Source organism: Anarrhichthys ocellatus, unplaced genomic scaffold (genome assembly GCF_004355925.1).
Source record: "Anarrhichthys ocellatus isolate YVR2014 unplaced genomic scaffold, GSC_Weel_1.0 scaffold17, whole genome shotgun sequence".
NCBI lineage: Eukaryota > Metazoa > Chordata > Actinopteri > Perciformes > Anarhichadidae > Anarrhichthys > Anarrhichthys ocellatus.
The window spans coordinates 2,731,260-2,754,556 of NW_022280047.1; the positions used below are offsets into that span (position 1 = coordinate 2,731,260).

Consider the following 23,297-nt stretch of genomic DNA (forward strand, 5'->3'; position numbering starts at 1 on the left):
TCTCTCTCTCTCTCTCTCTCTCTCTCTCTCTCTCTCTCTCTCTCTCTGTCCATATTTGGTTCATAATAGGATAAAAAGAAAAGAAAACCATATCTAACAGAAAAAACAAGTTTTAACAATTATTGTTAGTATTGTTGTCATTTCGACACATGGAGCATTAAGGAGTGAAGCAGCATCTGATGCAGACTGAACAAAAGCTGAACATTATAAGCTTCACAACAATTGTATTTTCTACTGTATTCAATTGCACTTTCATGCAGATGTTCCTGTATTTGCATCCACACAAAAAAAATGCAAAACAAACAAACAAATACCCTCCTCCAGTTCAATGATACTAATGGTCACCAGATCCAGTGTAATCTCTGTTTTGTACTGGATCGGTGTGAGTGACCTCTTGAGCCAGCAACACCTAACTTGTGCACACAAACAAATGATAAAAAAAAGAACTCCTTCTCTACCCACAAAGTGTAAACATGATAAATACATGCCAGCAACAGAGGGAAGCACTGTGATGTCATCATTTAGCTGGAGGACAGGTTGTATTACACTTTACTTATAGCCTCACTATAACTGTCCAGACTTGTCCGTCAGACCCGTCTCATTGTTATCAAGGTGGGAGGACCACGCTGCCCCTGTGTGTGGGTTGGGATCTACTCTGCATTAGCTATTATTGTATAACCAGTCATTATGCAATTATAATATTGTATAACCCCTTTCGTTTTTCTGTGTTCCTCTAGTGTGTGTGCCCCCACTACCTGCATTAGGTTGTGATGACCCACACTACTTCCAAATGTATCTGTGACCCTCCCCAATCCTGACTCCTAACCTCTAATCCCTGACCTTTGACCCCCACTATGGGCAGTGTTGGCAGTGGGGTGGCAGGAGAGCAGGAGTTTGCCATGAAGTCTGTGGGTACGAGGACCACCCTGCCAAGAGCCCCTCCTCTCTCTCGCCGTTGCCCTGCCGACCGCAGCTGCAGCGCAGAGCGACTGCCCCGTCCACCGGCGACTATATCTGACGGGACGGCTTCTAGTGATGAACGAGGGAGTGTTAGTGTTGGGACTGGGACCTGTACCGGGACTGACCGGCCCACCGAAACAGCCTCCTCCACCAACACTGAGTGTACCATGGCGGCCCCGTCCAACAACAACCAGTTGGAGTGTGGCAACGGAGCAGGCAGGCGGGAGAGGGAGTGGGAGAGGGAAAGGGAGAGGCAGCGTGAGAGGGGGAGAGACAGGGACCGGGACCGAGACTGGGACAGAGAGCGGTTAGACAGGGAGCGCGAGAGGGAGAGGAACCGGGAGAGGGAGCGGGATCGAGTGGAGAGGGAGAGGCTGGAGCGAGAGAGGGAGCGGGAGAGGGAAAGAGCCAGGGAGAGGGAAAGGGAGAGGATTGAGAGGGAGAAGATAGAGAGGGAGAGGGAGCGAGAGAGGGAGAGGGAGAGGGAGAGGGAAAGAGAGAGGCTGGAGAACGAGAGGTTGGAGAGAGAGAGAGAAATGCAGGCCGCAGGGTTAGACGTTTGTGGGAACCTTGTGGGACGAGGAGCAAACGAGAAGAGCAGCGTTGGCATGAGCCACCACCAACACCAGCACAGAGAGATGGCAGCCGCCAGAGCTGACAGTGAGAGCAAACCAGGCGGCCATAACCCTCCGAACCACAACCCGCCCAAGATCCTGCCAGTGTCGGGAAAACTGGAGCAGGTACTTCAAGATTTAGGACAGTGGCTCCCAAACCTGGGGGTCAGCACCGTCGAAGCGGTTGTAAAATGAATGGAAGGGGTCATGAGATGATTAGGAAATAGTGAAAAACAAAATTCTGCCACACAAAATGATCTTTATATTTCCGACTTTTATTTAATCCTTGCTTTAATCCAAATGGGATTTTCATAATCAACGTGAATCATGTTGGAATCGTCCAAAATTACAGTATTTGGGCTAAATTCCCTCCTTTCCCACAACAGTGTGTCCTGGCTGAGCTGCGGTGGCGGGCTACTAACACAAAGGGGAAAGTTTCACTTAAACGACTGTAACTCTGGCCACTTTATTTGGTCATATGAGACTGCTGAAGCGAGAACTGTGAACCTTCCCAAATCTGTCACGTTATAAAGGGATCGTATCAAGGCCAGTATATATGGGAGCAATTATTTTAGCCACCAAAAAACGCTTCATGGACGTATGAGTATTGTACTAAGGTAGACTTGAAAACAAACCCTTTAAAAACTTGATTCATGCCATCCGGCATAAACCTGTTTGTAAGGATTGAAGTGCATCAGAAAATAAACCAAATGCATCTCAAGCAGTCTTACATATATCATAATATTTATAATTCATCCCCCATCTTGTGTTATTGTGCTTAACACATCTCAATGCTGAATTTTATCATTGAAACTTTCACTATGGTGTACTTTTCTCTCTTATTTCTCTGTCTCTCTTCCTTCCTCCTTCTCTGTCGCAGGCGATGCAGAACAACTCAGGCCTTGTTCGTCCCTCTGCCTTCAAGCCGGTGGTTCCCAAGAGCTTCCACTCCATGCAGAACCTGGTGGGCCAGGCAGGAGGGGCTGGGAGCGAGGGCAAGACTGAGGCAAGGAGTGAAGGGTTCAGTGAGAGCAGAGGAGGCAGGAGAGGCAGGGATGGAGCAGGAGCAGAATCAGGAGAGGTCCCAGAGGCCCTGCTCCTGGACCAGGACAGCCCAGTGAGGGTCAGCAGAACTGAGGGCGGGGGAAACGGTATTGAAGTGGTTCAGGGAGGATTGTCTGACTCAGGGAGGAACTCCCTGACCAGCCTGCCCACCTATACGGGCTCGGGGTCCGGTTGTGGGCCCCCAGCAGTGCTGGGGCCTCTCAGTGCTTCCACCAGCCACATCAACAGGTTGGGCATGGTTGGGGCAGCTGCAGGCCTCGACAAGCTTGAAAAGCCTGGCTACCAGGTACGGCCATCATCCATATACTCGCTCAGGCTGCTGCTTAACACGCCCTGCTACCATCATCTCTAATGTGTCGTGATGTGGTCCTCTCCTGCAGAACGGGCTCAGCGCCTCAGACAGCGGCCGGTCCTCCTCGGGGAAGAGCTCCTCGTCCTATCAGAGGCTGAGCCACCTGAGTGACGCCCCAGCACCTCTACGCCCCTCCCCCTCGTCCGATGACATCATCCAGGACCTCGAGGACCGCTTGTGGGAGAAAGAGCAAGAGGTCAGAGGTCACTCAGACGTGTCTGACGTGCCGCTGCTTTGCACTTATTGGGCTCTCCGTTAAAAAGAAGGACGATACTTTTGAGCATTTGTAGGATCAGTTCTGATCTTAAGCAGTTTGTTTGATAGGCCCACATTTTGTCATCCAAGTTGGACTTCTTGTACTTTCACTATTCAACTGGCTGTTCTGTGTCCTTCTTTTCTACCAGGTGCAGCATATGCGCAGAAACCTGGACCAAAGTGAGGCAGCAATCATTCAGGTGTTTGAGGAGAAGCAACGTGTCTGGGAGCGACAGATGGACGAGCTGAGACAGAACTACGCTTCGCGTCTGCAGCAGGTGAACTCGATACATATTTTGATCTTTAGGAAGTGACCGCACTGTATTTTTACTTTGCTCGCATCTTGAGTCCAAACGCAGTCGTGGAATTTCTACAAAGGGTTTAATGGCATATTTTGGAGTTGGGATGCGTGTACATGCAGCATCATCTGAAAGGCATTTAAATCAAATCTGTCCCTGACATACAACACTTAATGGGTCATGGCAGGAACTGTACATATATGTATGTCCCACATATAGATGGAGACTGTCAAATCTCACAACGTATATATGTACATTTTGTCTCTAGGTTACCCGTCGCGCTCAGCGCTCCCAGACGGCCCTGCAGGCCCAGATAGGCCGTCTGTCCCAGGACAAGAGGAGGCTCCAGGAGGAGATGGCGGCCCTGTTGGCCCAGAGAGAGGACCTGGAGAGAAAGTGTCTGGATTACAGGAAGGAGCAGGCTGACATCTTGCCTCGTCTGGAGGAAACCAAGTGGGAGGTGAGATATGAGAATATGACTTGGTGCGCTTGACTAGCTCAGTAAAATGTTATCAGGGTTCCATCATGGTAGACTGAGCAGTGGAGTATGAGGGTGTGTGTGAAGCTGAATACATCTGTGTGTAAAAGCATACATGCAATGGGAAAGGAAGCATGTTTACCACAAACACGAAGCACTGCTAAATACAAAAAAAATGATACTGCTCACCCATTCACTCGTTCTTTATGTGGCAGGTGTGTCAGAAGGCGGGAGAGATCTCCTTGCTGAAGCAGCAGTTGAGGGAGAGTCAGGCGGAAGTGACCCAGCGAGCTGGAGAGATGGTGGCCCTGAGAGGCCAGCTGAAGGAGCTCAATGCCCAGCTGAGGGAGCGGGAGGAGACCATGCTGGGCCTGAAGGACTCCTACAGCACCAAGAGTGTGGAGCTGGAGAAGTGTGAGGGAGAGCTGAGGAGGACTCTGTCAGAGGTGGGTTTTCAATTACATGTTAATTAATACTCATCGGGGGGATTTCAAAATAACAGAAAAAATGCAAACAGGCGAATCATTTACACAAGTTTACAATACATTAAAACAGTTTCCAAACGTAATGAAATTTACTATTTTACTACAACATACATATATCTGCTTTTATCACCAGTCAGCCAAAATTGAAGGTAATAGGTGCCGTCTCTAATAATAGAAATAATAACAAAACAACATTTAAGCCCAATAGTTTGTCACAGTATGATCGGATTCATGTCATCAGTGTAGAATTGTATATATTTATATGTCATATGTCACCCCAAAAAGAGCATGAACCTTATCTCCGGCTGTAGGATGTGAGGCTCACGTTATTCTAGGCCTATGATGAAGAGCAGTCAAAATAGAGTTTATGACAAGTAAGGCAAAACAAATTGGGCAACATTACATATTACAGCTGCAGCATTTTCTTTCCTTTGTGCTGTATGACCTCATGAGCGGCTCCCACACATACATGGTGTTCATTCCATTACATGAAATAGTAGTTTATAACCAATATTCTTCTCTTTTCAAGTACAATTTATGCATTCATCACAAGCTCTTATCTAGGGCAACTCATAAGTGCCATGGACACCCAACAGTAATCAAAAACGTTATGGACTCAAGTTTGTAAGCAAGTTTAGATGTTGAGATTTTTATAAAAAAATGTCAGACAACAGCTTAAATATGCTCATTGCCTTGGTTAGGAGGATCGCTTTCCACGATCCACAAAGCCCACTACTGTTTCTGTCTGTACTATAGTCTCTCCCCTGATTCAACTGTCACTGCACAGTCCCATTCTGGGTGTGCCTAAAGTATATGAGCATACATGTGTATGATTGCATTCATGCATGTACAACAAACACAGCTGGATGTGTATTTGTTTTAACGGCCGTCTTAAGTTCTTTTTACATATTATCCGTATTTATGTACACAAAATATGCTTATTGTGTTTTTATGTCTTGTTTTGTTTTTGTTCTAATGTAGGAGACACCCTTCAATACATTGAAATGAATGTAAAACTGAATGATATTTTCATGTGATACATATTTTCCTTTCTCCAGGTGTCCATCCTTAGAGAGAAGCTGGGTGTATTCGAGGCAGAGGTGCTTGGTTTAAAGCGGGCTCTGAATGAAGTGAGCAGGGGAGTAGAAGTTGTTGTGAGCCCTAACTTAGCTGCGGCAGGTCTGTTGCCACCATGGGGACTTGTCCACTGCCCACGAAACCCCACTGAGCCCTCACTCAACTCTCTCACCCCCACATCTGACACCCTGCTGAGTCTTCAGAGTGATGAAGCCAAAGCCCAAAGGCAGGAAGCTCAGAGGCAGCAACGCGAAGAAGCTCAATGGCGTGACGCGCAGCAGCGGCAGGATGCCCACATGCATCAGGACATCCGAATGCGGCAGGATGCACAAATCCGACCGGACGGCCAAATGCGCCAAGAGGCCCAGCTTCGTCAGGAGGCTCATCTCCGCCACGAAGCCCAAATGCGCCAAGAGGTGCAGCTCCGTCAAGAGGCCCAGCTCTGCCACGAGGCCCAAATGCGCCAAGAGGCTCAGCTCCGTCACGAGGCCCAACTCTGTCAGGAGGTGCAACTGCGTCAGGACGGCCACCAGCCACAGCGGGGCCAGGAGGGTCACTGGGACGAGGGAGGGGAGCTGCGGAGGCAACTCGAGCAGCTGCAGGCCGCGTTGCGCCTGGAGCGGCAGCAACGGGAGCGTCAGGCCCTCAACTTCGACCAGGAGCGACACACCTGGCAGGACGAGAAGGAGCGGGTTTTGAAATACCAGGCGCAGCTGCAGCTCAGCTATGTGGAGACGCTGCAGAAGAACCAGGCTTTGGAAAAAAGGCTGAGCCAGCTGGGAGCCAAACCGAACACAACGTCCACCACCACCACTATCACCACTACCACCACCACCTCCCCCACCTCCTCCAATTCTCCGCCTCCACCACCGGGCCTCTCACCGCTGTCTGCTCAGCCCCCACCCTCTCTCCCTAGCCCCATCGCCCTCACCATCTCCCCTCCTTGTGAAGACCAGAAGGGCCCTCCGTCGCTCCACCAGCTTGCCAATCCCTGGGCAGGACCCTCACGCCTGGAGAGGATAGAGTCCACTGAGATATAGAGACGGCTCCGCGACGTATTGTCCAGTTCGATACAAGACCTCTCACACAGAACCACTTCAGCATACAGTTGAAAACATTTCAGTCTACAATAGAATAAATCAGTACAGTCTGACATACTTTTCAAAGCAACTAAAGACACTGAACAGCAACAACAGCGACTGCATAATCCAACATTGTCAGTAACAAGCAGTTGAACTTCGTTCAATCTATCAAGGATTTTTCAACCTCCTAAGCAGCCTTTCTCTCACAAGTTGCACACTACTACATCCTACCTAATCAGTGTTCATGAGAAGTGTGCCACACTGATGGATGGCAGAAAACTAAATGTTAAATGACAATGTTTAGACGACAGCACTAACACAGGGGGTCATTTCATGCCCATGCTAGAAAAGGACCAAGACAATCAGGGATATTGTCAGAAATTATCAACCGGAACATCATGCGGTATTTATTCATTGTAAGTCTGTGTCACTGGTAATGTAAAAGTAGAAATAGTGGTCAGAGTGTGTGATGTTAACTTGCATTTTTGGCCAGAGAGCGCCTTACTCCATTTCTTTCCAGCATGTATACGAGAAAAATGCCGATGCTGGGAACAGATGAAAAAAAAAAGAAAAAAAGAATCAGGAGTGCTATTATCATTTTCAGTGCTTTAATTACAATATCAGCAAACCAGTTAGACAAAGGCATTACACATGGCTGGACTATTTCATTTAAATACCAGCAGATATCGACGTCGAAGTTCACACGGACGGATTCCTGATTCAGTTTTCAAGTCATTTCATGCACATGGTCCAACATGCATGACTCATTTAAATGCATCATCAAGACCAACAGAGTTTATATTTTCTACAAACTGAATGAAATAGATATGTTTAGTAGATAATCAACCCCAAACTGAATATAGAATATGTTTATCGATGTGGGACAACCTGGTTTGCCTTCACTGCGGATCGTCTGCGGTGACTAAAAACAAACACTAGAGGTCATCAGAGGGCTTTCGCAGCGCTCTCAGCTCAAATTTCTTCTCGTTGAACTGCAAGGAGGATGTGAATGGAAGCACACAATTTGAATTTGGTTATTATGACAATTGTGTCGTTCACTTTGAGCATTTACAGCCAAGAGATCTGAGAAGTCAGTCGGTATCCCCAAAGTTTAAATTAAATTTTTAGAATGTATGATATACTAGAAAGAAATAATTATAAAAGTTATAGATTGTAAATGTATGTGTGTTTGTGTGTGTGTGTGTGTGTGTGTGTGTGTGTGTGGGAGAGCGGGTGTGTGCATGTGTGTCTACATATGAAAAGCTTCAGCTTATGAGATTGAGGATAGAGGGACTATAGTGGCAATACAGCAAAGGAAGATATATTGAGAGCAAAGGGATTTTGTTTTTGTTTGGCGGGGGGGGGGGGGCAGTAAAGTACAGTAAGATGTACATGAAAGCTTGGTACAAGGGCAGGGAGACTGTATAACCTGGAAACTCTACTTTCTTCTGTATCGCTCATTTAGACAAAGCAGGGGAGAAGGAAGTAAAAAAAAAAAAGAATCTGAAAAATGGAAAGTCTGTCTTTCTAAGGGAGCATTCAGCTAACTGCACTATGTAGTGTCCTACACACGAGTTATGATGTACAGTAGACTCATGTGAATATCATGGCTTTTATATGTGTTGTTTACGCCAGCATACAAAGATGTTTCTCAAGAATATTAACTTATCTCTAAGGTATTACATAGTATTATCATCTTTATTACTGTTATTATATTATGGTGAACTGACAGAGAAAATATGTGCCATTTGAGCTTTCTTTTATGTGTTTTTTTTTTTGTTTTTTGTTTTTTTTAACTGTAGATAGCCTAACGGCCTACCATGATGGTGCAAACATAGCAACCCTGTCCAAAAATGATGTTCCTTTTGATGTAGGTGATAAATGTAGTTATAGTATTGCATTGTTTAGAGAACAAAATGCTACCAATTTTATACATGTTTCAGATTTATTGTTTGCATTTATGTTACTAGTACTGTTCTGGCTTGATTAAAACCACCCCTTTGTTCAAATTCAGCAGAACTAATAAAGATATGTGAATAATTCAGCACTTCTTGTCATTGAGAGAATCCATTGTCCTATGGTTAAGTCTTTTAGATTTGATTCTGGCAATCAGCTTTGAAACAATTTACCAGATGAAATATTTGGATTATTATAGGCACATATCTTTAATCACAGTGTTTCTCAAACACGGGGTCGGGACTTCCTCGGGGAATAATTCTCAGGGGTCAATCAACAAAATGAAAGAAGAAAAAAACATATTTCTGCTACGCAAAGTTGGGCTTATCTTTTCAGACTTTTGTGAAATCACATTTTCTTTTTAATTATGGCAATTTTACTCCATGAGACCTGTAAAATATCATGTACTTAAAAGTACCAATACTAAACTCCTGCATAGAAAATAGTAAAAGTACAGAAGCACTATCAGCAAAACAAGTATCAAAAGTAGATTATTCAGAATAAATTAGTGCATTATGTTATTCAATTATCAGCATTGCTGCATTAACATCTGAGCAGCATTTTAATGTAGGAATAGCGGGCTTAGGTAGAGATAATTTTAACTACTTTACATGCTGTTGCGTATAGTTTAATCTGTAGCAATGCGTCTTAAAATCTTAAACTGACACATACGTAACAACAAAGAACTATAGCCGTCACACAGTGGAGTACAAGCACACTATTTCCTTCTGAAATGTAGCAAAGTAGAAGTATGTAGTAGCATAATATCGAAGTGATCAAGTAAAAGTACCTCAAAGCAGATGTAGTATGTGCACTACTTGATTAAATGTACTTTTCACCATTGGACCTGTCTGTATAAGATCTTTAAACATATGCAACCTGTGAGGAGGAGTTGTAAGTAGACAGAGCATTGTCTTATGGGGTCACAAACTAAAAAGGTTGTGAACCATTGTTGACCACTGTCTTCTGGCTGATGGAGATACTGCACTCATTTACAAAGGAAAGAAGAAGATAGACAAAATGCATTTGTATTGGGGATTTCTAAAATGTAATTAGAGATGACCAAATGAACGTTATTACATGTTGAAAGGACTGAGCTTAGGTAAGGAACACATACATGTCAGAGGATAGGCAATTAAATGAAGCTTATTCTTACTATATACCTGTTGCATCCCTTGATTCATTTCGCATTTTTAAATTGGAAGCGTGTCCCTTCTGTGTTTCCGTAGTTGAACTGGCTATGTTAGCTAGTAGCTGTTAGCTACCTTCTAAAATTGGTCAGAGGAGTCAAATTAAGAGTGAAAACAGCTGAGTTTGTCTTCGACCAAGCAACGTAAGCTTTGTATGCTTTAGTTTACCAAGCTAATGTTAATACTGTCAGTGTCAGAATTAGCAATGTTAGCCGATATCATATAGCTAGCTACGTTTAGCGTATTTGAACGTGCGTTAACTAGTTACATGTATTCCAAAACTAGCTAAGCTATGAACAATGCTGCACATTAGCAGCAAAAGAAATTCCATCACAAGTTCATGTGTAACGTTATTCAGGTTGGTTATTTTGTCTGAGCAACAGTTCAAAACCCATAGATGTACACTTAACTATCATATATTATTAAGAACAGCAATAAATCCTCTGCTTTAAATAGCTGGAGCTATCAACTGCATTGCAGATTAATCAAGATGAATCTATTATTATGTTCTGTGTTGAGTTGCCTTGAATTTACCTATTTCATTGAATTGTAAATAATAATCCGGATGGCAAACGTAAGTGGAAGTCACTATCTTCCTTTTCTATCATTTAACACAATACTGCATGAGTTTACCTCGTTGAACTCACTGTTGAAGACTGTTGATGAGTCAGTCATTCTGTGACGGTCGCTATGACATGAGGTCAAAGGTCTCGTATAGGTGTAAAAACACAAACAATGTGATTAGTTTCTAATAATGCTGGACGGCCAATATGAGTGTTAAGGAGTTGTTTTCACTGAATGTCTCATTTTGCCTTGACCTATAAACTATATGTGTAGCTCTGCAATCAATTTCTGTCTTCGCAGGTTGGAGAATATGGTTTTGAATCTGTGTCTGCCAGCCTTTCATACAACAGTTCAATGCAACAAGGTGCGACACATTTCATGGACCTATCACGTCACTGTACCTTCCCGAGGCTGCTTTTTTATTATCTAACACGCACAATGCTGTGAGTTTTATTCACTCTGGTGCACAAACTGCTGCTACACCTACGTGACATGTAAGTAGTGTTAGCAGCAGTTAGTTGGCACATAATAAAGCTACAAACCCTATTCTGTACACTCTTGTTGTGTCTTATGAGAGCACCATTCACCTTAAGAATAGGTCCGATATGTGCTGCGACGAAAAAGGAAGAATCAACGTAGATGAACATAAAATAACTAAGGATGGAGGTGGAGGTCGTGCTGTAGATGTGAAGATAGAGAAGCACAGGGACAAAGTGGTGCGTGGGAGACTGAATCACAGCTGACCTTGCTATGTTCTTTTTATTTGTATTTTGTTATCAGATCATCACAGCATTTTCTCCCCACTGGAGATGGAAGATGTTCAATTATATTTTTAAATCAAACCTCAACTTTTTTCCATTTTCAATGAGACGAGCCCCTAAAACTTATATTTTTTGTGTAGTATTTGTGTAAAATCAACACTTTGTAGTATACCAATTAGATTGGACAGACACATGAGGTTTGCTATGTATTACAACAGAAAAATGAAATGTATTTTTCAACTGCAGCTGTGTGCAGATGGCTATGATGTCACAAACCTTGTGTCAGCTGACCCTGCTATCCGGAGGCGTGGCTTCAAGCTGGAGTACTTCCTACGGCCCCCTGTACAGGTAAGGCGACGCTGTCGTACTTGAGTAGAGGTTTACTTTCTTGCTTGAGTTGAGAAGATTGCCAAGCAAAGCTCATGACTATCATTATTCACTGAGGGGGCGACACACATTTTGTCCTAAAAATGTAACTTAATGTCATTGCAGTCTTGAAAATATCACCTTATATTTAAGTAACAAGCCAAAGGTGTGAGCACTCTTTAGGCTGAATGCCGAAATCTCTTTTAATTATATCCATACTAAATTGCTTAGCATCTTAATATTGGCAAAAAGTGGGTAGGATCTCTGGCAACACTAGTAATACATTAATCTCTATAGTTAATCATTCCTTTATTCCTCTCAGGTGACGCTGAAGTTTGGCTTCCAGGTGGAGCTGTGCAGGGTGGATGTGGAGCTGTGGACCTGGGGTATGGACCGAGGACAGGTTTGCAAGAGACTGGAGATCAGCACCAGCTCTGATACATTACCCACCCCGAATTTTGACCAAGGCCACGAACGTGTTCATCAAAAGAAACAAATGCAGGTAAAGAACCAGAAACAGAGTAGAGAAAAACCACAAGAGCATGCAGTTAAATATGGCCAGAGTAGTGGCAACCAGTGGAGACTTCAGGCTCAACAGTGGGGCGAAGAGGCACTAGATGAGCCTCAACAAAGAGGCCATGCGTTCAAATCAAACACTGAGCCCAGTAATCCTGAACCTGGACTGGACTTCAAACTGATAGGTCGTTGCGAACTCAGGGAGGAAACCCAAGTCTGTTTCACGCGTTCAAACTTCAGACCCCGGCCCCCGTTCCTCTCCCCTCTACCGCCGCAACCCGCCAACTGTCGGCAAGAGGAGCTGTGGAGTCGGGGTATGCTTTCGTTAGGCGCAGTGACGCAACTTCGCGTCACTTTGCCATTCGGCGGTGCAGCATCTGCTCTTGGGCTCAAGGCTTTGGCCGTGTGGGGACAACCTGCTCGCTGCTGCCCGGCAGAAGAAGTGGAGAGGATTAAAAGAGTCCAGGAGGCCAGCGAAAGACGCCTCCCAAGACCGGTGTTTTTTGACCCTTCTGTCAGCAGGATAAAACCACCGCTGCAAGCAGCTACATCCCCAAGGTATGCTTGATGAAGCAGTCTTTAAAAAATATCACATTTCAGTTTAATCTGCATCTTGAGAGATAGAGTAGATAAAATACAGCTCATAATAACAGTAAAGGATATTCATTTTCTTGCACTGTTGATAATTATCTGTTGGCTTTTTGTCTGTCTCCAGCAATCCTTCCGTCCCAGAAGAGTTCCTCGACCAGATAACCCAGGAGGTGATGCTGCTGCCCATGCTGCTGCCCAGTGGTGTGTCAGTGGACAGCACCACACTGGAGGAGCACCAGAGGAGGGAAGCCACCTGGGGGCGACCCCCGAACGATCCCTTCACTGGCGTCCCGTTCACTTCCACCTCCCAGCCTCTTCCTAATCCCCAGCTGAAAAGCCGCATGGACCACTTCATACTGCAGAAGGGGATGATGAGGAGGGACGGGATGTTGGGGAGACAAGGAGACGGAGAGAATCCACAGGCCTCAAGACTTGTAGCCTCCAAGGCAGACGGACAGTCCCAGTACTCTCCCTGTCTCCGTGAGAGCTCAATAGACAACACTGCTAGTCAGTATAATGCTGGCACTAGAAACACAAACAGGACGTTATCATCAGATAATGGGAGTCACACATTTAACTCTCAGCCTCTTACTATAGATAGTAAATCAGAGTTGGGGAGAAGAAAGAAACAAGACCTAAGTGGAGTTTACAACGAATCATCAGAAGATTTGACAGCCGAGAAGCAACTACTACCTCCAACAAAAAGACCAAGAAATGATGCGGTGTCAGGTTAGTGTAACTTGTTCTGTAAGATTTAAGATCCTAAAACATTTTCTCTCCTGCTGACCCGTCCGTTGTGTCGACGTTTACTCCTTCACCATACTGCTTCAGTCCCCAGCTGCAGCTCTCATGAGCAGCGTTTGTCAGCCAGTCTGGACGAGGCCCTCCTCTCCGCCCTGCAGGGCCGACCCTCCTTCACCTCAAACCTGTCTCAGCAGAGACGGGTCTGTCCTGACTCTGAACCACTGAACACCCCACAGCGATGTCCGACTGCAGGCACTCCAAGCATGCAACCAGGTAGGATTTAGAAAGGTCCCCTTTGGAACACTTTGACAAAACACACAATCCTCTGTAAATATGGAAGGTTGTATCTTGATCTTTCGTAAAAAGGTGGCCACTGTGGTCAAATTTATGACAGTGTAGGAGTTTTGAAATGTGTTTCTGATGTGTTACATCAATATAAATCCATGAACCGTTTGATTAATCCTCTCTCGCATTTGCTTGCCAGGTGAGAAGACGTGCTCGGCATGTTCCTGCTCGGTGTCCGTCTACTCCAAATCTGCATCGTCCATCTACCGCCTCACCTGCGGTCACTTGCTCTGCCGTTCCTGCGTGCGGAGGGAATCGCAACCACGAAACTCCATCACTACGTCGACATCCGATCACATCTTGTGTCCGGCCTGCCAAAGCCCGACCCCACGCAGTGATGTCATGCGTGTGCATCACTGACAGATGCCGTCAGAAAGGCAAACTCACGCCTTTGAAAATCCTGTGAAGAAATGAGGAGGATCGTATAGAAGGTGAAGTAAGGATTGTACTTCAGATGTGCCGCTTTGGGAAAAACATTAACAGCTGAAAGTAACAGATCCTGGTTCCAGTTTTTGTTGTTATTGTTTCCTTGGTTTGACGCTACCTCCGTCCCCCTCCTTGATATACAGTGCATCTTCACAGATGTGTGGTACTGTAATGATTGACAGGTGTTGGACCATCCTAAACAAATGACAAATTTGTCTGACCAACAATTTCCGTGACACTATCCCTCATTTCTAACTTTTTTTGGAATTCTTATTCACACGCGTTAAAAGTCCTTCCAGTCTTGCTGTGGATGTTATTTCTTTGGACCGGTGACATCACAAAATCAATGTTTTTTTATGTCCACAGCGGTAGAAAGAACATCAGCAAAGACCCTTACAAGAATCTTGTGTCAGAGAATGTTTAAAAAAAAAAAAAGAAATGTTCTCCTCTCTTCCACCTCGCTCCCTGTCTGTCTTTCATCGAGCATGTGCGGTTGCAGCCTCTGTAGAGACCCTGGATGAGTAGATGTGTTGAGGAGGCACAAAGAAAAGGTTGGGGGACAGAAGTAGCAAGAGGCCAGAAGAATGAAAGTGGATTTCGAGTGGACCCAAGGCTGTGTGGTCATTGTGAAGGAAGAATGCCGGGTCATGCTCGGCCGTCCGCTCTTCACTCTATTCACCACATGACATTCCCTACACTCGTGCGTATTGGTTGTTTGTCTACAGACAGTAAACGCAGGAAGAAAAAGAATTTCTAGGGAGTGATAATGTACACATTTTTCATGTTAATATTAAACTGTATATTCTTGCATGAATTCAGGCAGTGGCAAGGGTTTCTCAGGTAATATCGGAAAGCTGAATTTCTTTGAAGTTGGCGTAATTCCATGAACTTTCAGACGGACTGCGTCTACTTTCACTTGTTATTGCTTTTCCTATACGCAGCAGTGTTGAGAAATAAATGTGTGCACAATGTCCAAGTCCTCCTGTGTCCTTGCCCAACGTATTCATCCTCTTCCACTTCACTCTTCACCCCAATTACTTCTTATGAGTTTGATTTTGTGAGCACATAAGGGTTAAAACGGACCAAAGTCAGGGTGAAAAACAATAGTGTTTATTGGGCTTCGGAATCACAAACGGCACAAGTTGTGTGTTGCTTTCCCTGACAACATTAAGCTTAACCAAGGTCATGATCCTGTATCCGCTCAGTACGAGCAAAAGCTGGAATCAGTTGTTGTGCACGTAAAACAGAGACGTCAGCTTCACTGTTTGAGCTACAAGCGATGGATAAAAGCACATAATTCATACTAAATCACACTGTGTATTGGAGTCGTAACGGCTTATTTTTCTGCTTTGTACATGTCATCAGCCGTCAAACTTCAATTCCATTTCACTTGTTTATTACAGGAGTTGTTTCTATTTGTGAGAAGAACTGTTTTTAAATTCAACTTTTTATTTCACATTGTTCAGGAGTACAGTAATCTAAAGAGCGCCTTCTGTATTTATTGAAAAGCTTTTGGCTTGAACGCCTTGATAATTTTCAAAGAAATCCTCCACACATGCTGACACCTCAGGTTTGCCATTTAGCATTTGTTAATTAGCATCGGCAGGTAATAGGTGAGATACAACCGGAAGCATGCAACGACACACGGAACGGAATAAAAGGCTTTTCGTGTTTACTTGAAATGCTAATCTTGTTGTGCTCATCAATCGTTTTGAATATCATCAGGGAAATCATAATTGGTGTGACCCTGAGGTTGCCATGATGCTAGCAGTTTACCTTCATGGGACAAAAGTTAAAACTGATTGTCCTGCAGCAATGAACAGCGGGTAAGCTTGACAGCTGAATTGTGCGTGACCAACATGAAATGTACCTAATCAGTGCACTTATTGCATTAGATGCAATTAGTTGTACACAGGCCTAATTAGTTGTGCATGTTTTTGCCATTTCCAGTGTGCGCCCTCCTGCCATCTGCCGCGGAGGAGTTACTCCAAATAAGTGTTGTGCGGCCCTGAATACAGAAAAGGGCATCTTCTGCTGTCAGCGCCGCTTTCTTGTGTAGATTTGTTAGATGGCAGACATCTGATGCAGAGCCATGTCTGCTGCGACCTCTTGCGCGCACGCACGCGCGCAGGTGGCCTTCGGGTGCGCGCGTACACGTGGACGGCGGAACGACACTGACGTCAGATCGCAGTGGCAGTCGCTTTTGTGGGCTCGCGTCCATCTGCTTATAAGTGAGGAGTCTTCCGGGACATCAGTCACACATCCACCCAGGCGGAGGACATACCGGTGCGCGGCGCTCATCCAAAACCAGCAGCGATGCCTCACTCCTTGTTCCACCTGTGCGTCCTGGGACTCCTCGCCATCTCATCCGCCTGTTACATCCAGAACTGCCCCCGTGGAGGGAAACGAGCGCTCCCGGAGACTGGGATCAGACAGGTGAGGACCATTGGCGTTTCTGCCTCCTTCTGTGGTTTCATCCTTTTTGACTTTTTCTTTTTTTTTTCTGTGAAAATCTAGAATTATAAACTTCCTAAGCTGCCTTTGAGCCTATTCAAATGACATTTAACTAACTGGGTGAAATAAGGAAAATGCAAAGTATAAAATTAAGGAAATTGTAAGTATGAAATATGAGTAATTGTATGAGATCAGATTTGATATAATTGGTTTAATGGTTTGGGTTCAGATGTGTAAAGAACAACCCGGCCATTTCACTTTCTAAAAAGTGAAAACAAAAATCTGGTAAGGACCATAATTAAAGTCAGTTATGAAAGCAATAATGAAGGAGAACAGAAACACTTTAAATTTCAGGAGCATACAATTAGATGAACATATTTACTTTAAAGTATAGTGTGTGTATATAATACACTTCTGTATTGTAGCTCATAAAAGAAACCACAACTGTCGGTATGATGCATCTCAGGTGTTTTTATATTCTTTTTATTCTCATGACTTCTGATATAGAAGCAAGTTGATAAGAAATATACACAAACATATAGTGAAGTGAGGTAAATGTTTAACAGAAATCAAGCAACCATTTCCAGTATTTAAGATGCAGGTCCCACTTCCAATGCTGTTTGAATATGAGAGGGAAGAGTGAAAGTATTGTCCGTTAGAATGGAATAATAAAAGTGGCAATGTTCCAACAATAATTCATCTGATTTAATGCTTAAATTGATCCCATTCTCCTCCAGTGCATGTCGTGCGGCCCCGGAGACAGAGGCCACTGCTTCGGCCCCAGTATCTGCTGCGGGGAGGGCCTCGGCTGCCTGCTGGGCTCCCCGGAAACGGCTCACTGCGTGGAGGAGAACTACCTGCTCACCCCCTGCCATGCAGGAGGGAGACCCTGTGGATCTGAGGGAGGACGCTGCGCTGCTTCGGGACTCTGTTGTGACTCAGGTGCAATCCGGTTTCACGTTTGTCGCGTTCAGAGTTACTAAATCCGATATGGCATGAATTGTATTTTGGGCACAGCTTGAATAACGTCCTGTCCTCGTTCTCAGAGAGCTGTGCGGTGGACCCTGACTGCCTGGGGGAGATCGAGGCCTCAGATCCGGACCGCGGCTCCGCAGGGAGCTCTGCTGCAGAGTTGCTGCTGCGCCTCCTGCATGTGGCCACCAGAGGGCAGACTGAGCACTGATACTGTTCTCTGTGGAGGCTCCTCTGGCTCTCGGGGGCCCTGCAACAGAAGGAAGATCATCCCTATTCCACCTTGAGATTTGAACCTTGAACCAATTATATGCTAAGTCAAACTTTGTTGTGTCTTAACCCCTGCTGCCATGATATTTCACGGAAAGAGAACTACCTTTCACTTCAGTAATTGGCTATTTTCATCCACATCCTGATGGAGAGGGACACTGCTTCTAAAAAGTAGATGTCAAGTTTGTTCCAACCTTAGAAATGTATATACTTATGCACATAATGTAAACACAACTGTATTCTATATGAGAGGATAAAACACACCTCAGAGCTCCGTTTTAAATACGAATTATAGCAGAAAACACTGTAAATAAGTCAGAGATCAGAGATTACAGACATCCACGTAAAACAGCTGAATGTTGATGCTAAAGCAGTTCCTTCTTGTGTAGTAGACATATTACTGTATATTGAAAATAGGAGAAACAATACAGAATGTATCAATACCAAAAACAAAATCCTCCTGCTGTCTGTTTTCATTATTCCCACGCTCAAAATAACTACACCCTTAACCGACGATTCGCTGGGAGTAATTGTTTATTTTCTCGTGTGTGAAAGTAGTTGATAATTACCCAACATGGAGAGCTACTTCTGATAAGTCAGTAGATAATGTAACTTGACACCACACATATCTCGGCTGTGCATCAACACGTCCAGTTTGCGTAAATGAAACAAAGAGGATTCCAATAGTCACATTTCTTTGTGTGCGATGATTGAAAGCCGATGTCTCTGCCAGAACGACAGTTTGTAATGTGTTCACGATCCAGCTGGAACAGGATGCAGCACCTTCCACATTTTGACTTCAACCTGTTTTGACTAATTCAATACCTGTGCGGCATATCGGAAGAGCTTGATCTTCACTTTGTTTTTATTTCTGGTAAATCTGACTGATGCATCTTGTGATTCCTTTTACCGTCAAAAGCGTTCAATGCCCCTGGTCATTGTTGCATCCCTGATGCACATTGTAAATGAATATAGATTTACATGATACCACGGTGCATTCAAGTAGATAATGTGTCGACTAAATTAACTTAAAGTAGCAGCACGGTACATTATTTGAGGCCCTATATGATGATCAGTTTTTATAGCTGAGTTAATGTTAAGTTCTGCTTGAATTCCTATTCATGTACACCTTGAAATTATTCATTTGCAAAAAAAGCAGAGTAACTGATCAGACACTTTGAAACGTTGTTCGATAATCCAGCCAGTTAATCCAACCAAACCAGACCACAGAGGCTTCTTTTAAAGAAGAAAACAAATCCTCCAGATTTACAGGAGGGAAGAAAATAAAAGTCAGCGTGTACTATATCTGTCAAATTGGCTCAGACGGGAAGAAAACAAAGCAACTCTTGTGATTTGAAGACTTTAGAGCAGGTATTTGCTGTTGCATGCTCAAAAAAACGAAATGCAAACCAAACACCATACAGACTCTGCATCTGTTGTTTTTTTACTGCCACCACATGTACAACCAAGTAGTCAGTCTGTCAATATTGCTTTCAGAACAAATTCCCCCGGGCAACTGAGTTCACCATCCCCCATAATTATATTGTCTGGTTTGCACGCTCAGTCGAATGTGCAAACCGCACCTGAGCACACCGTGAACGTGAGAGTTGGTCTCCACCGCTGAGCTGCAGTTGACGGATCCATATCTCAACACGGATTGTCATCACAAACCTTTATTCATCAATACCTGCTATCTTTTGCTCCACAATGTTGCCAAATGTCTGATTGTCTTTGTCCTCGCCTGTTAATAATTTTTGGAGCGTTTCCCTCTGCAGCGAGGTCAGAGGTCAGGGCCATCTACAGAGGAAGAGTCTCGCTGACAGACCCTTGAGCTCTGGTCCTCTGTTTGGATTGTTCCACTGCTCAAAAGGTTTACAGAATTATTTATTCAACATTTGAAGATTCCAACACAGCCTTGCATCAAACACACATACTTATTTGTCACAAGTCTTTAAAAGTAGTATTCCTTTTTACTCTGACCTTCGACCTTTGATTTTAATTTTGTGTCCTATTGGTCTCAATTGTTTAAGCTATGTATCCTCTACCTTTCGTGACTCTGGGTGTGGCATTAGCCGAGCTTTCGTTGTGAATAAATCGATCATTAATAAAGATCATGTTAAAAGAGTTATGAAACCTGTCGGGGCTCGTCTGAGCACAGCAAACCTGAACCACACGTTCCTCCAGAGCCAGCAGTTTGAACAAAGAGTCGTGTTGAAAAGGAAAGTAACATTTGATTTTCACAAGGACTTCAAACTTGCCGTGTTTTAATGACATAATCATCGCTGTTTTGTGTTGAGCAACCTGTTCCATTGAGAAAGATGCTGGACGGTTTGAGAACATGCTGCCTCTGCCTGAGGTTGGGTGTTTGCACACCGGTGTGTGTGTGTGTGTGTGGGTAGATGTGTGTGTGTGTGTGTGTGTGTTCAGTGCCAGTATTTATAGAGCAAGGATAGACTCTGTTTCATAATTTTCTCCGTCATCATGGAGCTGAAAGTTGCGTTTGTGACTGTCTGCCTCTGTGCTTTGGCCATCACCTCAACTGAAGGTAAGAACATCATCATGACGATGTTAAAACCAAGACAACGCTTGTTTTGGGTCAGTTTTCATCAGAGGACAAGTGATGTACATGCTCTGAAATAAGTCAGATGTTTAGATTGATAGGGGGAAGTAGAGGTGTCTCTATGGAGCAAACATGAATAAAACTGTAAAGGGTTTTAAATAGTTATTGAGTTGCAGATTTCTGTTCACATTAACCTAGAAAGTTTAAATGTGCATGTGTTGCAGGAAGAGCAGACGATGTATTTTTGTTATGTTTTTTCATCCGTGCTGCTTTTTAGTTTTAAAACCATTTTTTTTTTAAATGATATTCGCTATTTTCTTTGAAAGCCAACCAAAGCCAAAGTCAAACCCAAGCCCCAAATATTATATTGTGCCCTTGAGAAGAAGGTAAACTCCTGAAATTGTTAAACGGTAATAAACTGTTTTTTTGTGGAGATTTAAGTTGACTGCGCGGCGCCGATAGCACAAAGAAACAATCCATATGTCTAGAACAAATCTAAGAATACATTTTTCAATTACCATATTCTATTATTCTATGTTATTTTCTTTCCAGCATTCATATAACATATCTTAATTCCACATTGCAGCTGGCATCCCAAAATGCTGCATCGCAACGAAACAGGACATCCCTGCTCGAATGCTGCGGAAGGTTCAAGGATGGAGCATGCAGCACAGCAGCGGCGCCTGTGACATCCCTGCACTGATGTGAGTGGTGCAGATCAACAATCAGCCACATGATAACCATTTTGTAACAACTTCTTTTTTTTTTTGGGGCTATCATATGAAACTTTTTCTCCGCTTGTGGCTCCACAGACTGCGAGTAAAGGACATGAGGAGGCCCGTGTGTGCTCATCCCAAAGTGAAGAGAGCCCTGATGATGCTGCAGTGGCGGATGAAACAGAACAAGCAGAAAGCAGCTTACTGAGATGTCGCGTTTTACTACAGTTGGTGTTTCAAGAGCTCGTGTCATACAGAAAGCCCTTATGGAGCCTTCTCTTTCTGGTTTATGATCATTCAGAGGTCCTTGTACTTTGATTTTTGAATTACTATTCGCTGTATTTCTACCCTGCAACATTTCAGAGGGAATTATTGTTTTACTCCATTACATTTATTGAACAGCTATAGTTACTTTTCAAAACAAAACATCTGATCAGTTCATAAAATCTGTTGCAGTGCTATGGATTACCCAACAGTACGTGAAGCGATTGAAATCAGCTCCACTTCGACTGCCACAACATTAAAGTACAGCTTACATGTTAACGATAATCGATAATTATCATCCACTAATAACTGAAAGGGGCTGTTCTGCATTATAGGTACTTTTTAACTTTGAGTGTATTTCCTTGCTAATACTTCTGTACTTTTACTTTTGTAAAGAATTTGGAGTTTTACTTATAATGGGATAGTTTTTATAGTTTGGTAAATAATGTGAATACTACGTCTACCTTTGCATCTAGACAATCATTGTATAAAAAAAATCAATCTCTGAGAAATGTGACTTAATAAATGTATTCTTTTTCTTTTGTGTTATTCATATTTGTGTCCCCGGATGTATCGTTGATGATTGTCAGGCAATAGTCAAACTATGAAGAGAGATATACGTTTTAGATACAATGCTACGCTTGGCAAAGTCATAACTTAGTCATAACAAGCATAAGAGCTTTCAAAAATCACAGATAGAGACTATATATATATGAGGAATCTATAGATACTGTAACTTAACCATGAAAATGTCACTCCAGATCAATTTAGAAATTCAAGTAAATTGGACTTAAACTGTCCTTGTTGTCCTCTGAGGATCAAAGCTCCCTCCCATGTCCTGACACAGAGACGAGCTGCTACACACAGAGAAGGCTGTAAAACCTTCACTGTGTGAGCTCATGCATGTGATTTATTTGGTTTCATTCCAAAGTGAGTGATCCTCTTAAACAAAACAGAGACACACCTGTGTAACTCCTGTTATTGCTACTGGGTGGCTTTTTAATAAACCCAGCAGTGAAACTCAACATTTAAACCGTCAAAAAAATGCTGATGGTGCGTTAAGTATTCTGCAGCACGTTCGATGCAGAAAACTGAGGGATTCATTTCGCTTAATTTGCGAACAAAAACAAGCAAAAGGTCTCAGTGTGCAACACATTTCAAGCTCGGCATCTGACGCAGCTGTAGTATTGTGCAGTCAGTAGTAAACCCGATTGTGAGTCCTGCTGCTGCCACACCTATACAGTGTATCTCTGTCATTTTGGGCTTATCAAAATCAGAAAGTGGACAATGTGAACGTCAGGTGAAATATATGTTCATGACATAAATTCAAAGTGAACCGTACTCCCCCGGTTCTCAATATTGAGCTGTTAATCCGGCAAAGACCCGAGTTCTCAGGCTTTTATGATTGTAAATGACTCATCCGTTTAAAACGGCAGAAAAGCCCCTCCAGCTAATTACAGTAATATCCCCTTTGACTCACTCAGGCTCTTAAACAAGCATACTATCTCACATGTGTCTACTCAAGTCAGAACAAGTTTCTCCAGTGCTGGTAGCCTTTAATGTGAAGACATTTCAGCCTCCTTCACCATTTACCAAAGAGCTCTCATCTATCACCAAACCAATACAAGATGAGTTTCCTTCATCGGAGTCCTCAAATCCAAACTGTTTGAAAGGCAATCGGCTGCACGACATCAGCAACAGTGTAAGATGATGGTGTCCCATGGGGCCCCATCAAAGCTTACCGTTAGACACAGACATAAACATGTGACAGCTGTGCGTGGTCGAACTCCTGCTGGCAGCATATCTGTTGTGGTAGAAGTCTCCAGGCTTTGATTTATCAGCACTCAAACTGTCAGCAAAGTTTGGCTCAGGCTCATCTCGCCTCCAAGGGGCAATATGTTGAAAAGCTGATCAGAGAAGGATCTTCTTTTTGTT

General features: G+C 43.8%; 5 protein-coding genes across 6 annotated transcripts in view; all 5 read left to right on the forward strand.

Annotated features, from left to right (window-relative positions):
• The window catches only part of LOC116388635 (serine/threonine-protein kinase prpf4B-like), a gene marked incomplete at its 3' end in the record, with an annotated part of 3,456 nt that extends 2,116 nt beyond the window's left edge, over nt 1-1,340 (forward strand). The window contains exon 2 of the mRNA XM_031856678.1: nt 738-1,340. Within this exon, the coding sequence (XP_031712538.1) occupies nt 855-1,340 (486 nt within the window). The remainder of the gene's footprint in view (nt 1-737) is intronic.
• An 85-nt stretch (nt 1,341-1,425) lies between these two features.
• Nucleotides 1,426-8,709, forward strand: LOC116388676 (leucine zipper putative tumor suppressor 3-like). The gene is made up of 7 exons (XM_031856741.1): nt 1,426-1,700; nt 2,455-2,925; nt 3,020-3,187; nt 3,396-3,524; nt 3,814-4,005; nt 4,239-4,469; nt 5,567-8,709. Exons 1-7 carry the CDS (start codon nt 1,497-1,499, stop codon nt 6,623-6,625), a joined length of 2,454 nt encoding a protein of 817 aa, XP_031712601.1. The 5' UTR covers nt 1,426-1,496; the 3' UTR covers nt 6,626-8,709.
• A 1,143-nt stretch (nt 8,710-9,852) lies between these two features.
• On the forward strand, nt 9,853-15,102 carry ubox5 (U-box domain containing 5). Of its 2 annotated transcripts, XM_031856580.1 has the most exons (7): nt 9,853-9,956; nt 10,678-10,741; nt 11,385-11,486; nt 11,827-12,578; nt 12,736-13,340; nt 13,443-13,628; nt 13,840-15,102. In XM_031856580.1, the coding sequence occupies exons 2-7, from the start codon at nt 10,688-10,690 to the stop codon at nt 14,058-14,060; spliced, it is 1,920 nt and encodes a 639-aa protein (XP_031712440.1). In that variant the 5' UTR covers nt 9,853-9,956; nt 10,678-10,687; the 3' UTR covers nt 14,061-15,102. The 2 variants fall into 2 exon arrangements, with proteins under 2 accessions (XP_031712440.1, XP_031712439.1); XM_031856579.1 differs by having other exon boundaries at nt 9,853-10,741.
• A 1,268-nt stretch (nt 15,103-16,370) lies between these two features.
• avp (arginine vasopressin) lies at nt 16,371-18,277 on the forward strand. Its single transcript, XM_031856581.1, has 3 exons — nt 16,371-16,562; nt 17,318-17,522; nt 17,627-18,277. The coding sequence occupies exons 1-3, from the start codon at nt 16,443-16,445 to the stop codon at nt 17,761-17,763; spliced, it is 462 nt and encodes a 153-aa protein (XP_031712441.1). The 5' UTR covers nt 16,371-16,442; the 3' UTR covers nt 17,764-18,277.
• Nucleotides 18,278-20,127: 1,850 nt separating this feature from the next.
• ccl27a (chemokine (C-C motif) ligand 27a) lies at nt 20,128-21,918 on the forward strand. The gene is made up of 3 exons (XM_031856582.1): nt 20,128-20,367; nt 20,969-21,086; nt 21,195-21,918. Exons 1-3 carry the CDS (start codon nt 20,304-20,306, stop codon nt 21,304-21,306), a joined length of 294 nt encoding a protein of 97 aa, XP_031712442.1. The 5' UTR covers nt 20,128-20,303; the 3' UTR covers nt 21,307-21,918.
• The last annotated feature ends 1,379 nt before the right edge of the window (nt 21,919-23,297 follow it).